Source organism: Equus caballus, chromosome 4, assembly GCF_041296265.1.
Source record: "Equus caballus isolate H_3958 breed thoroughbred chromosome 4, TB-T2T, whole genome shotgun sequence".
Classification (NCBI taxonomy): Eukaryota; Metazoa; Chordata; class Mammalia; order Perissodactyla; family Equidae; genus Equus; species Equus caballus.
The window spans coordinates 58305442-58321811 of NC_091687.1; the positions used below are offsets into that span (position 1 = coordinate 58305442).

Sequence of the window (16370 nt, forward strand, 5' to 3'; positions counted from 1 at the left end):
TCAACAAACTGTGAAAGGAACTCAAAATTCCAAGGGAAGCCCTTGTGCATGTGACTGATAACGACTATTTCATGAGTAACGGCTGAACTGTTGCTGGTTTAGTGACAAATAATCTAGTCCCTGTTCAGAAGCTAAACTATCTTCCATCATTCTTCCAGAACAAAACACGCCTTGGCAGAAATGTTTCTAAAGGAAATATGTGTAAGAGAGACAGCGAAGATCTCCCAAGGGCTGTCCCGAAGCCCATATCCCATTTTTATCACCTCAGTCACCACGATCTATGCCCAGAACTCCCAAGTCTTTCTCCAGCCCCTGAATCTCCCCTGAGCTCACCTTGTTTTTCCATCTGTCTTTAAAGTGGCTCTAAGAGGCAATTCCAGGAACTTTACTTTCACTCACGTGGGGATCTTACAGGCTCCTCGAAGTCAACATAACTCCTGGCCTCTTTCTACTGGCGCCTCTCACGACTCAGCTTCACAGTCTCCCTGTGACCATTCCCGCCCTCCTGCACTCCCGGTCTTTGCCAGTGACCAGATCCTCTCACTTCTCTTCCTCAAGCTCTGCTTTCCTTCAGTCCCTCCCCACAAGCCTCCATGACAGTCAAGGCCCTCGCCTTTGCAAATTATTTTAACTATCTTCTAATCAACTTCCTTGTCTCTGGCTTCTCCTCTTGCACCCAATCTCCTACCAGGATTACCCTTCTAAAACCCAGATGTGGTCCTGCTATTCTCCAGACTTCAAACTTTCAGGGATTATCCCACTGCCTACTGAAAGCACTAGAATTCAGAAATACTCTTCCTTTCCTGCTATGTGCCTCATGTCCCCTGCACCAGCAGGCACCTCCACCTCACCTGACGTAAAGGAGGGTCTTGGGAGCAGGACAGGCAATAAGAGGCAAACGGGAAGAGCTTGAACAGGTGGAAGGAAGAGAGCAGGGTAACACGTCACCTCTCTTTTTCCTTCCTCACCACTGCAGCCCCTCCCCAGCTCGATGCCAAAACATCCAGAAATACCACTCTTTGCCCAGCAAATGTATTTTACAAAATGTAGTTTAATTCTGATTATTTTATGTATGTAAATACACATCAATGCAACCCAGTGAAGACCAAGTTCTCACTATCATATCAAAAGAGACAAAGAAACAGATGGGGCAAGGGAGAATAAAGAAAAGAATTAATTGTAATACTTGCATATTTTCCACTACTAACGGGGGCTGTGCTGCTCAGTGAACAAGAGAAGACAGTAGCTCTCAATGTGGTTCATCACTGGTTAGAGAAGGGACAGAGAAACCCTGGCTGGAATCAGGAGGTAATGGCAGTGACAAGTGACAGAGGACAGAAAAAGAGAAGAGAACAGGAGTGACCCCAGGAAGGAAGACCCATCCCTGAGGGTTTGTGCCAACAGGAAGCTCCAGCCCAATAGGCACTCGTCTTTACTAATTTCCATGGCTGCTTCTCATGATCTCCGCTTACCAAAAGCCTAGGCCTGACCCAGTCATTCTCCAAGGAAAAGTGCAGAGACCTAGTGCTGTGAGTAGATATCTTTATAAGTTCGAGAGGTCTGCAGTATCTAAGAGGGCCACTGCAAGGACAAGGAACGGCAAAAGCCTGTGAGCCTCTGCCCTTGGCCCTCTAACCAGCAAACTGGACACATTCTCATTTTACCCAGCCCCCACTGAAAAGAAACAAACAAGAAACCCTGTCCTCCCTACAGTCTTCCCCATATTAATTAATGGCAACTCCACCCTTCCAGCAGGAAGTCATCCTTGCATCCCACCCCCTCAACACACACCCACCCACACTCCATGTTGTAACCATCCTGAAACCCTACTGGCTCTGCCTTCAAGGTATACTCCTATTTGACCACCTCTCACTACTCTACTACCACCACCCTGGTCCCAGCCACAAAATCTCTTATCTGGACCCAGGAGCCAGAGTGGTCTTATCAACATATAAATTAGATTATGTCCCTCCTCTGCTCAAATTCCTCAAATGACTCCCCATCTCCCTCAGTATAAAGCCAAAGTCTCTACAGTGGCTGACATCTCTCGCTCTCTCACTTGGCTCCAGCCACGCTTACTTTGCCTTTAATGCTTCTCCCTCAGGCCTTTGCACTGGCTGTCCTTCCTCTCAGCCTAGAGCACTCCCCCCAGATACCCACATTGCTTTTGCCTCACATCCGTCAAGTCTCTCTGTTAACTTCTTGGAGAGGCCTTTCTTGACCCATAACCACATCCCTCGTTTCCTACTTCATTTATCTTCATAAAGTTTTCTACCTTTAACCAACATAAATCTGCTCGTTTATGAAATTGTCTCCCCTCCCCTACTAGACTGGAGGCTCCATGGGAGTAGAGATTTCTGTCTGTTCTTGTTCATGGTGACATTCCCAACACTTACAACACAACCTAGTGCATAAGAGGCATTCAATAAATATTTGTTGAATAAATTAACTGAGTACCTTAAACTTCAAAAGATGCTCTGCTGTGAACCACCATCCCAGAACTCCCACTGCACAGGATACTAGCTTGATACCTGTAGTCAAATCAACTGAGGGACCCCGCTTAAACTCAAGACCTATTCCCTTTAGCTATTCCATCATTCTCCCAGCTCCCTGCAGCAGGTCTTCCTTTCAGTGACCTTCTTGTCACTAAATCCAACAAGAATGACTTTCTTATATCTCATACCAAAGAGCTGGTAACATTGAAAATATCTTAAATAAAATAACAGCAACACTAACACCCTCAGCTCCTCATCTTCCCCTAAGAAATAATTCATACAGACATGGTGACAGTTTCCAATCTAGGCAATTGTATGACAATCATTTACACAATTCATGATGCAACAGAAAAGAAAAGCAGCAGGAAGTTCCCCACAGAGAACGTCTCAGCCCAACATGGTTGAGTTCCAATAGAGAGCATTAGGAGGCAGCACATGGGAGCTGTGATCGGGGCAATGTAATTCACTTTATACTAGTCAGGCCCAGTATAATCTCTAGCAACTTGGATTTAACTGGAAGCCCTGTAGAGGTTCCCAGAATCTCTCAGTTAGCATTCCTTCATAAGAATTAGTATAATGGGTTTGAGATTATTCCAATCAGGTTTTTTAAAATAAAGCTATATGAGAGATAGAGACCACACTCCTTAATCAGGTTTTGACCAAAACATTTGTGTCTCAAGATCCAAGAGCAACCAATACCATCTTAGAGTTGGAAAAATCCTACCTCCTTTTCAAAAGTAGAAGTTTCCTGGCATTCTATGGTAGAAGGCTGGAAGCATTTTCTTACAGAAATATTATCCAAATAATACCACTTAACTTGTATATTGATATAACTTTAAAAATGTATTAGTTCTGTTTTTCTATCTGTGTCTTAATGTTGAGTAGCATAAGTGGGCTGCCAAGAGCTACCACTACATATAACATCGTTTCTACAGGAACATGTGTTAAATACATCCCAACAACCATGAAACAGACAAAATTTGGAATCAAGTAGCTCAAAAGATAGAGACTGCACAATTGGCACATGCCAATCCAGCTGGGGTGCCATTCATGACCTTCCTGGTCCACTTAAGCCAGCACTATTCTGGGCACAGATGTTGCACATTACAGAGAAATCTAACAATATGAAACATGTCCTCAAGTCAGCTTTCATATAAAATGCTACTACTGCCATCCCAGGGACTTTTCATTTGTTTCTGAGTGCTTTTTACATATACACTACACATAGATCTTTGCATTAAACAGAGATATTCTAGACTGGGACCTAATGAGGTTGAACACACCTGCCTCCAAATCAGAATCCTGACAGGAAAGATAATGTTCTTAGAGGATACCAGGTAGGCCAGTCCACTACCTCCCACCACATCCCCACCTCGCCCAGCCAGGCTGACGCTGACCTGCTCTATTTGGTTTGGAAGGACGTGAGGGAAATACAGTTTTTAGAATGGACTTCAGACTACGATGATGAAATTCTAGGGGCATGGAATAAACCAGAAGCAAGACAAACCATACAGGAATCTTTCAAACATGATCCCATGACAAAAAGGAGATGCACAGCACAGAAATGTATGAAAAAAGAATCATAATATCCAGTAGGTTTAGCAAAATCTATTTTTAAGATACTCTGCCAATACAAGGGAGAGTCACATTCCAAGAAATGATATCCAAGGTGAGGGTCTGATGGATAAGGAGTGGCCCTGGAACTGCAGGAGGAATACCCAGACAAGGAAGTGAAAAATGGCAAGAGACAAAGCTAGAGAAAAAGATAAAGTCAGGGCCCTGTCTGCGACTGCTAAAGAGTTTTGGTTTTATGCTAAGGGCCATGAACTTTGGCTGTAAAGCAAACCAGATGGATGGAGAAGTAACTAGAAGAATTAAAGGTAGGTTTGGTTTCTTGTTATTATGATTGAGAGAACCATTTGTTTCCTGAAGGAGAACAGCCAACAGAGAGTACAAGATTGAGAAGGCAGAAACAGGAAGTCTCTAAAGAGGGGAAGACCCACAGCCCAGATAGAAGAATGAGTCTTGAGCAGAAGGCGGGGTTCTTCCTCCACCAGGCTGAGAAGGAATGACAGTAAGTTAGCTGATGATGCCACGATTTTACATCTTCCTTGGACAATCCAGACTCCATTCCCTACCTGCCGATTGTTAGATAAGGAAAAGTATTCAGGGACTTCCTAAGAAATCATGGCCAGCAAGTCCTAGATACCACAAAAAAAGAATGCTCCTCAAGGAGCACAGACTCAATCGCTACTACGTCCAGTACCTACTGACCCCAAGAGGGTAAAAACGGTGTCAGATCTAACACTCAAGCACTGTCCCATATATACCTTCCCATAACATCTATATTTCACTCAGGTCTATTTTGCTTAACACAGCAAATTCCTATGACAAAAGAAAACGCAGGATGGTAGAAGAATGAGAATTGGGTTTTCTTGAAATCTTTGACATCATGAATATAAACAGCTGTTCAACCTTCTCAAGAGAAGATAATTTTTCATAGCATCAGGCTACTAGTCATGCTTATAGAGAAAATTTACCAAACCGTAGTAAATTGCTAATGTGACAGGTTTCATTAAAGATCTGGGGTATACAGTTACACATTCATGTAAAATTGAATAAAATTGGTTATTACTGAAACCTCTTTTGCACATTTTGTATTGAGGATTTGGGGATTAAGGCTTAATGTTTAATTAAATAGGTACATTTCAAATGCTAGCATGACCAGGCCTAAAAGTTCGATTTTTGTTAAAATTCTTGTATTACTCTTAAATATTGATGCACTCTGATAAAGATAAGCAATCTGTTCCCACACCTGGAACAAAGCCTTGTCTGTAAACAATGGAAATACTGGAGGACTCTGTTTCCTTGGGAGAGGGAGTGATGAGTAATAACGAAGACTAAGACCAGCTGACTTCATAGCATTTTTATACAAACAATTTAAAGTGATAAAGGGAAATTTTCTTCACCTATGATCCTAAAACAAAACTTATTCCAAGTTCCATCATGAGAAAATTTTCTGAGAAATACTCAAAAAATGTTTACTCATACAGTATTTCCTCCTCTCCAAAGATCATAACATGAAAATCTAGTTAGGAAAAGTCAGGAATACAAAGGGTAGGTTTGGGACAGAGGAATGGCACACTTGAAGTTGATCTCCCCAGTGAGAAGGTGTTAATTCAGCACCATTTGAGAAATTAAGGCTGCCAATAGGTTTCTCACCTTGCTTATACATGTCCGGTAGAAAAGAAAAAGGTAGATAGGATAAGGAGAATAAAGGGAGCAGAGGTGCCAGGGCAGTGGTGGTGCTATTGTACAAAGGGTGCTGAGAGGAAACAGGGATCTGAATTTTGAGAGTCATCACTGTGTAGCTGATCATAAATACATGACTCAGTGAGGGCACATCCAGAGCGAGAGTAGAAAAAGAAGAAAAGATTGCAGACTGAGCTCTAGGACACTCCCTGTTTAGAGGTCAATGTTTCCAAATGTAGGTTTTATTATTACGCAGATATGGTGAGGCCAACAGATCAGGAGACAAATGCCATTGAAAAAATAGGTCAGTTTGGGGAGAATATCTTAATATTGAGTCTTCCAATCCATGAACATGGTTAGATCCTCCACTTATTTAAGTCTTGTTTGATTTTTTTCATTAGAATTTTGAAGTGTTTGGCACACAGTTTTTGCATACATTTTCTTAGATTTATACCTAAGTATTACATAGTGGGTTTTTGTCCCAGTACACAGAAATACAGTTAAATTTTGTATATTGACCTTCTATCTGATGACCTTGCTAAATCCACTTATTAGTTCTAGTAAGATTTTTTTGTGGATTCCTTGGGATTTTCTTCGCATGTAATTATGTCATCTGCAAAGAGAGATGGCTTTATTTTTTCCTTCTCACCTGTATATCTTTTATTTCTTTTTCTTGCCTTATTGTACCAGCTAGTGTTGAAAAGAAGTGATAAGAGATGTACTAGTCTTGTTTCCAATCTTAGTGGGAAAGCAGTCAGTCTTTCACTATTAAGAATGATGTAAGCTATCAGTTTTATCAGATTAAAGAAGTCCCCTTATAGTCCTAGTTCTCTGAGAATTTTAATCATAAATGGATACTGAATCTTCTCAAAAGCCTTTTCTGTATTTATGGAGTTTATCATATAGTTTCTTTTTTAGACTGTGAATATGGTGAAGTACATTGACTGATTTTTGAACGTTGAACCAGCCTTGTATTCTGGGATAAACTCCCCTTTTTCATGATGCATCGTTTTTATATACTGCTGGATCCCATGTACTAGTATTTGTTGAGAAAGATTTTTGTGTTTACATTCATGAGTTATATTGGTCTGTTTTCGTTTTCTGAACTTTGTCCTAATAATGCTGGCCTCACAAAAGGCCTTACATTATTTACATATTGCCATATTCCTCACAGAGCCCAGTGAAGTACTTTACACAAACCTGATGATCAGTGAATGCCTGTTGAGTAAGTCACTCAGATAAGTGTTGGTGACAAGTGGTTGCCTTTTCCCGAACCCTCTGCTCTCTGCCCCTTTTCCTCAGCTAAGAATTAAGAGGAGCAAATTCAATTATCTAGGAAATCCCTTCCAGATATAAATGCTTATGAAGCTACATTTATAGAATTTTCAGAAGTGCCAGCCAAGTGGCAAAAAGCACCTTGCTTGATAAAATATTCCTTGTGTCATGCTAAGATTTATCTGGATTCTTTACATAGCATTTTGAGACTTTGATTTAATTAACTTTCCCCTTTCCTATAACTTAGAGTTCTTTCTGTAAGGGTAACTTTATAGAACAGTAGATTTCAACTTTGGTGTGTATTAGCCTCACCTTTAGAACTTTATTAAAAAATACTGAATCTACATCTCATTCTCCTTCCTAATCCTGATTCAGTAGCTCTCAGGTTACACCTTTTTATTTCTTAAAAGCACCATGGTTGAGAACCACTGACAGGTTGTTTCCAACTTCACCTTCTGCCTTCAATTCTCATTGCTGTCACTAAGAATAGAAGCCTATCTCTCTGGCAAGTTAGGTAACCTGTCTTGCCTCAGTTCCCTCATGTGAAAAATCAGAACAACAGTACCTTCAAACTGTTGCATTAAATGAGTCATTATATGTAAAATGCTCAGAACAGTGCCTTGCACATGACAAGTGCTATGTTAGTGTTGACTATGATTGTTGTTATTGTTTTTATTGTTGCCACCACCAGGGCAGCTTAGGCCAAGTGACTAAGCCAGTTGTTCTCCATTTTCTTAAGCAGGGGAACCCCTTTAACACAGAGATAGATCACACACCCATTAACTCTGTACATGTTGATCGAGCAAATACAAATGTTACTGTGAATTCCAGTAACAAACTATTTAATTTATTTCAGAAGCATCTATACACAGTTAAGTCATTCTCTTTATTCAATGTAGAGATAATGCTTGGCTTCCTGATAGATTTGCAGGCTCTTGCAATCAGTCTGAGCCTTGTTCTCCAGCCGTCCCAAAGTCTGAGTTCTTCTGGCTGTGGCCCACTGCTCCTGCCGCATCAAGCTGCCGTGTACTGCCTCAACACGCAGCCAGTCGTCCTAACTTCACAATCCTGTGCCATCTATCACAAGGGCCCTTCTGCTTCTCTCTCTAGCAGATGGAATCATGAATGCTAAGAAATTCATCTTAACTCACTGGACCAAGGTTTCTCTAGAGTTGATCAGTAAGGAATCTGAACATTGGCACACTACCCAATTAAGTATACTGCCCAGTAACAGTAATGAGTAGGTATAATGTTTAAGAAAACAAACAAACAAAACGTTAGAATCAAGAAAAGTCAGGTTGGGATGCAATGAGAGAGAGCTATTTCAGCAGAGGTCAAGTGGCTGAATGGGACGTCTGTGGAAGCCACAGCCAGACCTCAGGAGCATCAGCAATGGCAGCAGGCATCCAGGAGGGCACATCCACCAGGCAGGACCAAAGGCACTGATCAAGACGAGAGAGACAGACCCAACTTACACCAGCCCCAGGCTCCACAGCAGATACAACAGAACACCCCAGTTTCATTGCAGAGGTTACTAGGGAATTGGCTGCCCATCCACTAGGCAAGATCAGTGAGGACAGGAAAGAGTCCACCCCGACAGGAGGGCCTCCTCTGCAAGGATCAAGGGTCCCACACTGCTCACCATATACCCAATGCCATCCTGCTGAGGAGAAGGGAGATGGCACAGAGAGACGGCACAGAGAGACGAAGTATTTTTATCAAAATAAACTAAACATAGTTTTATTTTAGCTAACTAAAGGGACTTGTAAAGTTACTTCATTAGAATAATTTTACTGGATTAGACTAAAATTAACAGGCTTCTTTTCCTTCTTTCTGGCTATCTAGCAGGATGGAGGCTTATGTGGACCACAAACAATAGATGACTGAGAGAAAAACAAAGAAGCTACACATTCTTTTACATGTCTGAGTGTAGGGTGAGCTAAATTTTAGCAATCGTCTACAACTCTTCTAATAACAGCATAAATGTTAACTGCCATGTAATTGGTAGAATATAGTTTTATGTATTCAAAGTTCATAGACTCAGTCTATTCAGAGCACTACCACTCCCACCCCTGGCAAGCTGGGAGCTGCTGTAACGGCAGTTGAATGAAATAGTCAAGCTCCTCACAGCCTGAATTCTCGAACCAGTCAGTGTCAGAGAGAAACTTCTTACTAGTCCTCAAGGAATTATTAAGCTACTTTTCCCTCCACTGTTACTTCAGCATTCCTAACGCTTCCCAACCCACAAAAAAAGAATTAGTAAACAGTACATTCTGGACAACCTGATTTGGCTTTCAGTTTGAATGAGATATCATGACTTATTTTTTTCCCCTAGAGATAGTACCCTTGACAACCGATTCCCTCACTTCTGTCAAATTACCTACTCAGTTTGAATATAAAAGTTATTTTGTACAGAATAGGAATTTTGTTTCCTCAAATTAGCCTAGAAAGCTGCAACAGCTCCATTTTCCTTCCTGCTTTAAACATTCTTTCTTAAATGAAAAAAATTCCCCACTTTTCTTTTTAAAAATGCATTTGTACAGAACAGAACTTCATTTATATAGAGGCAGTAAGTGGTTTCCTCATAATTTTAAAGAGATTTAGAGAGAAGACAGCAAATTAGAGGGGCCTAATGGAGAACCACAAAGGCAGACCTTCACGGCCCTCAAATACCAAAAAGGTTATTAAAAAGACCACAGGACTGGGGCTGGCCCCGTGGCCGAGTGGTTGGGTTCGCGCGCTCCGCTACAGGTGGCCCAGTGTTTCGTTGGTTCGAATCCTGGGCGCGGACACGGCACTGCTCATCGGACCACGCTGAGGCGGCGTCTCGCATGCCACAACCAGAAGGACCCACAACGAAGAATATACAACTATGTACTGGGGGGCTTTGGGGAGAAAAAGTAAAAAATAAAATCTTTAAAAAAAAAAAGACCACAGGGGGGCTGGCCCCGTGGCCGAGTGGTTAAGTTCGCGCGCTCCGCTGCAGACGGCCCAGTGTTTCGTTAGTTCGAATCCTGGGCGCGGACATGGCACTGCTCATCAGACCACGCTGAGGCAGCGTCCCACATGCCACAACTAGAAGAACCCACAACGAAGAATACACAACTATGTACCGGGGGGCTTTGGGGAGAAAAAGGAAAAAATAAAATCTTTAAAAAAAAAAAAAAAAAAAAGACCACAGGACTGGGTTTTCAGCTCATGAGTGGACAACCTAAGTTAATGAATCAAGAGGACTTTAGAGGGCATTTCAGTAGAAGGGATAAAAATTAATGAATAATATAGTATAAAGGATAACATAGGACTAAGAATGACAGAAGAATGGAAAAAAATTTGATGCAAACAGCAAGAGTAGTAAGTTACTAAAAGTAAGACTGACACAGACTGGAGACACCATTGAAGTTTTGTGGCCAACGTAGGGCTTGGGCTCCCCCTTGAGGGGTGGGTAGAATTGTACTAGACAAGGAAAGAAGCAGTGGAAAGAGCAGAGCATCACAGGGGGCACGATGGAATAAATGGGTGTGGGATGAGGCTAGAATGACCGGTGAGCCCCGCGTAGAGCAGAAACTATGATAGGATCATATGTATCGACCATAAGAAGGGCCATGACAACAATGAAAAGAGGACAATGTCCCTGGGCAATATTTCTCTAACCATAGTTTATTCCAAGTTGTATAACTTAAACCTTGGCTTTCCAAAATTTGGCCAAAAACATTCTACCACAGCTTAGAAGTTTGTTTATAACTCTAGTAGAGAAAAAACATATATATTTTCTCTCCAGAAAAACCTTGCAGTGGTTCCGTAATTTTATCTTTTTATATTTAGCACTTATAATATGGGATAGATCAACAGCTCCCCAATGACAATTTTTCCAGAAGAATTATCACTCCCAAATGCATGTGTTCACAACAACACAAAAAACTTATTGATAAACGAGGCATGCTACAGTGATTCTCACCTCCAGAGGCATGACATTTGTGTTCACTGATCAGTGTGACAGAAGATGACAAGTAATCTGGAATCAATATTAAGACCCAAATTTTTTAAATATTTTCATTTTTAGAACTTGTCGGGAAACCCAGACCTACTCTAACAAGGTCATCTCACTCACTGGCATTCCAGTTTGCTTTCTAAGTCGGGGAGAAAGAAGTGGAGCTAAATCATGAAGACTGCTTGCAAGTTCTTTTCAGTTGCCCTCATGCCCCCATCAATCTGGAGATGCCCATGGGATTGCACATGCTTCCATCTTGCATTCAGGACAGGAAATGGTTAAGAGCTGCTGGAGAATGCCAGTTCCACAGAGCCAAAGCCAAGTTACAGCCACCTCCAGTTCAAAAAGCAAACCACTCCTTCTTAGAAAGCTTGTTAAAGTTTATTAAAATGCTCCTTGACTTTTCTCAGGAAACTTCTGACCTATATTAAAAGCATATTACGCTAAAGAACATTTTCCATACTTAGACTAATTGAGTGATGAGTTATACTTGAATTTCACTTTGCCATTGCAAAGGCCTCTATAATCAGTGGTGGTGAATTCATAACCATTCAAGAGTCAGACTAACATTTTTATTGCTTCTGTTTATAATGTCTCAGAAGGGGAAGCTAGAATGACTCCCATAACTCCTGGGAACACATCTAGCAGGTGTTAAAACCATGGGCATTAGAGCCATACAGACATGCATTCAAACCCTAACACTCCACTCACCACTTCTGTGACCTTGGACAGGTTATCTGACCTCTGTGCCTCTGTTTCCTCACTTATAAAATAGAGAATAGTTGTAACTGTCTTATAGAACTCATCTGAATATGAAATAATGAATATAAAGAATTTAGCATAGTTCCTGACATAAAATATGTTCTCTACAATCAATCTTTCTATTACTGTAGTGTCTCATCAATATTCTGACAAATTTCTTCTCTAAAAGCCTATATTAACTGTTCAGTATTAACTGTCTTTTTTTTAAACAAGAGTAACTTATCTTAGTTATGGTTGTAGGTGTTTCTCCCTGATTCTACTTTCTTACCCATGAGATGGGGCTAAGACCACTTGCCCTGCTAACTTCACAGAACTGAAAGAGTCAACAGTATGGGAACGTATTCTGAAAACTGAATACGTAAAACTTATTAACTGAAATTTTTAATCTGCAATTTATTATACTGAAATAAGCTTGTCATTAATGCTGGATAAACAAAGGTGCGTCAGAATCACGTCACGACTCAAGTCCTGTTCCTGAACCTTCTCTAATGAATTAATTTTAATTCGTTTTAATCATATAGTGATTCAGTACCTTCATGTGATAATGACTCACGTGTTTAAATCTGCCAAATGTTGCCTCTAGATTATTTTCAGAAATGTCTGTTGAGCTGTTTCTTAGGAAAGTCACGACTTGGATAGTGGATAAGATATGTTATTATTTTATTCCAAATTAAGCTAAACCATGTTTATTCCTAATTTAGATCATCTCCTCATAGCAATGATTAAATTAGAAGCAGAATGGTGCAGCTGGTGGGACATGGATGTCTGGGATTTGAATACCAGCTCAGTTATTTATTAGCTGGATTTAATTCTCAGCAATTTATTTTACCTTTCTAAACTCACATCTGAGAAATGGGAATATAACAACTACCTCTTAACAGAGATAGTGATCTTAAAGAGCAGAGCACAGTCCCTAGACACAGGAAACGTTCTCTAAGTGAGAACAATTTTACAATGAAACAAAATAGCATCTACTTACAGTTCACAGATGCCAGCTCTAGCGGGTATGAGAGGCACAAGTTGCAGTAGGAGTTTGACACCGTTTTGCCATTCTTCTTCTCTTTCAAATTCACAGTACAAGTAGCTACATTCATCAGACGAAAACTGGTAGAAAACATAGGTATCTTGAAAGTATAAATGCTGGTCCACTGTTGAAAATGGAAAAGGTGTGGATCAGTTTTTTTGAGTATATTATTTAGAGTCATAAACCAAAGAATAAATTGAAAGCCCTACTACTTACCAGGGAGAAGACAGGGGTAGGACTATAATTATATATTCTAAGTCCATTCATGTTCACAATCCCATTAAAATGGACTTATTGACCAACGTATTTTTATTATTTGAAGCTTTGGCCAGTATATTCACATTTTATAATTTTTCTGCTTCAGGGACAGGTGAAATCTATAACAATTCAAAGGGAGTGGGGAGCAATTTTTTTAGCATCTCAAAGCAAACTAATACATTTAATTACTTTAGTGATACACAGATATAACACTATGACAAGTTTTAGACCAGTGGTTCTCAACTGGGGGTAACTGTGCCCGCCAGGGAACACTGGCAATGTGTGGAGACATTTCTAGTTGCCGTAACTAGGGGGTACTACTGGAAGAAAGGGCTGCTGCTAAACATCCTATAATGTACAAGAGAGCCCCACACAACTAAGACTATCTAATACAAAATGTCAACACTACCAAGGCTGGGAAACCCTGTTTTAAAAGGAATCGAGAACTGGAGACTTTTCAAAAAAACATTAATACAAAATGTTTTGCTAAGCAGAAACCTGAACCTCACAAGCAAGCTGATAATAACATTCCTCAAAAGTAGGTAACTGATTTTCTAAATAAGAGTATCAGGTGCTAGGTGTTATTAACTCACTAAGATTACACCCCCATCCCCATCTGTACCACTCTTTCACAATGGGACTTGGGGTATGCTTTCTGAACCTTGCTGTGTTCTCTGAGCCTCAGTATTTCCTACCTATAGAAAAAAGAGGGCTTCCCAGCGACCAACCAGCAGCTGCATGATAGAGCTAAATAAAGAACCTAGATTGCTTGACTTCTAATTCTTCAATTCCCTGGGCTCAACTAAGAAAAGAGATATCTGCCATCTATTTTAGTTTCTAGTTAACATCAATTTTCGGTTCTGTTTAAACAGCTAATTTTCATAGGACTTCTCTCTAACTGTTCACGATTACTTAGTCAATTAAAATGGCATACACATTCCACTCATAAAATCAGTTTCTGATGACGATTCTAAGTACAGCAAGATAAATCACACATTTAGAGCAACCAAAGATGTCAACAATTAAAAAAAAAAAAAATGTGAGCTGCATTTTCAGTAGAGAAGGTAGAGAATAAGGAAAAGACTCTTAGAGGTAGTAGTCTATGAATCAGCAAGAACCTAATTATTTTTACAAAAGGTGTGAAACAATCAAAAGATGACCTATCAAAAGAAAAAGAAAAAAAGATAACCTGTCACTTTTATTTATATAATAAGAGAGAATACAAATATTTACCTGCAAAAACAATTTCAACCCAGATTGTAAAATCCTCTAGGAAAATCAAGTACATTTTGGCCTGGTAGCTTAATAAAATAATGATTTTGTGCCTTTCAAACATGTAATACTAACCTGATGACATAATTCCCATATCCAGCAGGAGCTGCCAGACCCCTATGGCCATGGATCTGCACTGGACAAAAGGACAGTGTTCCAGAAGCCAGTCCACCAGTTCTGACCCAACGCAGCTTCTCCTGGACAAAAACAAAGCCATTCACAATCAAAGACATTGTTGCCACTCATCTGCCAAAAAGGTGATACTTAATAGCATCCCTCTCATGTGCTTGCTTCCTTAAACAGGCAACTCAAGAATAAATGATATGTACCTCATTCATCTTCCAGATTTCAGCTCAAATATCACTTCCTTCGAGAAACTCAGAATCATATCCTCTCACACTTTTTCTTCAAATCACCTAATATTTAGTAACTGTGCATCTCTCCAAATGAATAATATCTGCTTTCCTCACTTAACAATAATTTTCACGAGAAAAGGGACTATACATAATTATTAATCCCCAACAATTAGAACAGTCCAGATATATAGAGAGTTCTCAAAATATATGTATTTGAATAAATGAAGGAATAAATTTAGCAGTCCTTTATATGAAGATAATACTTTATATCTTGCCTTGGTAAGATAAGTACCTCAAGTGGGTGATGATAAACCTCAGTTCAACCATTTATAGATTTTTATCTAGTCTCTTTGACAATAAAATAATTCCGAGAAGGTTAGAGGAAGTTGGGACCACAGTGAGTGGTGCAGAGTTTTGGTTGCCATGCTTCAGAGATAAAACCCTAAAATTTCTCTCAGAGAATAAATTTGACTGTTAATCTTTTTAACATAGTCTAAGCAATCTAGCTAAGCAGCCTAGATCATAAACCCACAAACCCAGATGTGTGTGATGGATTCCATTAACCACACACACAAAAATATTCTCTGTAATTGTCTTAAAATACACAACTTTATTTGAAGACTACCCCAATCTGGGCACTACAAGTAGTATCTTCATGCCTACTTCTCCTTCTTTATCAGCCTCTGATGAAAAACCAAAGGAAGAAAACTCTGAAATATGGTTTTTCATTTGCAGAAATTTCATTGAATCCCTCTCTCCCTTATGAGAACATGTCACCACAATGTTTTTTTTAAAAAAGATGTATCATATAAATGGCTATCTGTAGTACATTTAAGGACCAAAAGATGTCAACTTTTGTATTCCTAAGACAGAAAAATATTGCCTCTCTCTTGTGATTGGCATAGTCACAAATACCTCGAAATCACACTGTAACCAACAATACAAAGAAATGCCATGAGGTACTACATTTTCTACAGTGAAGGAAAAATAAGGTAGTACACTTGCCCACTGAGATATTTGATCAAATATTCTAGCTTTGGATAAAGCATCACTCTTTTTGGTAAAGTGTCACTATTTGAAAGATACTCGAAGGCAATTAAGGGAGTATCAGACATGTTCAGTTGCAGGTTAGGATTAACATATTAGAAAGATTAATAGCCAAACAAATGGATGTTTTTTTGAAACAAAATGAGAAAACAGATCGCAACAAAACAGGCAATTAGACCAGTCAATATTAACTTCTAATTCTATAGGACACCTTTCATGTTAAAGGCTCGAAGTTAATTAATTAACGTTAATTCCTCAACACTTCTGTCAATTAGCCAGCATCTTTGGGCTTGTAAGCAATTTTATCCCATGGATTAAATACTGTATCATCTTAATTCTGATTCTGGGAACAATACAGCTCTTCAGCCTGCTGGTGTGTGTCTGACATCACCCAGAATATGGAAGGATACAACAAAACATTTACTAAAGAAACTAAACTGCCAAAGTGCAAAAGGTGGCTAGATGGATGTATATGCTTGTTTGTTCACAGGTGATGAAGAAGTTTCTTAGACTGGGGCCCAGGTCATGTTGGTGACCATAAAGCCCCCAAACCCCGAGCTCTACCTTGTCATTGGGAAGGGTGCACTCTGTTTTGGGGGCAGGGCTGAGTCAATTTGCTAAAATGCAGTATCACCATGAAA

At 39.9% G+C, this 16370-nt stretch overlaps 1 protein-coding gene across 9 annotated transcripts in view; it reads right to left on the reverse strand.

Annotated features, from left to right (window-relative positions):
- RAPGEF5 (Rap guanine nucleotide exchange factor 5) overlaps positions 1 to 16370 on the reverse strand; it is a 349321-nt gene that overhangs the window by 163024 nt on the left and 169927 nt on the right. For all 9 annotated transcript variants that reach the window (XM_070264270.1, XM_070264267.1, XM_070264266.1 and 6 more), the window contains 2 exon segments: positions 14402 to 14523; positions 12752 to 12920 (listed from right to left, as the gene is read on the reverse strand). In XM_070264270.1, the coding sequence (XP_070120371.1) occupies positions 12752 to 12920; positions 14402 to 14453 (221 nt within the window). In that variant the 5' untranslated portion in view covers positions 14454 to 14523.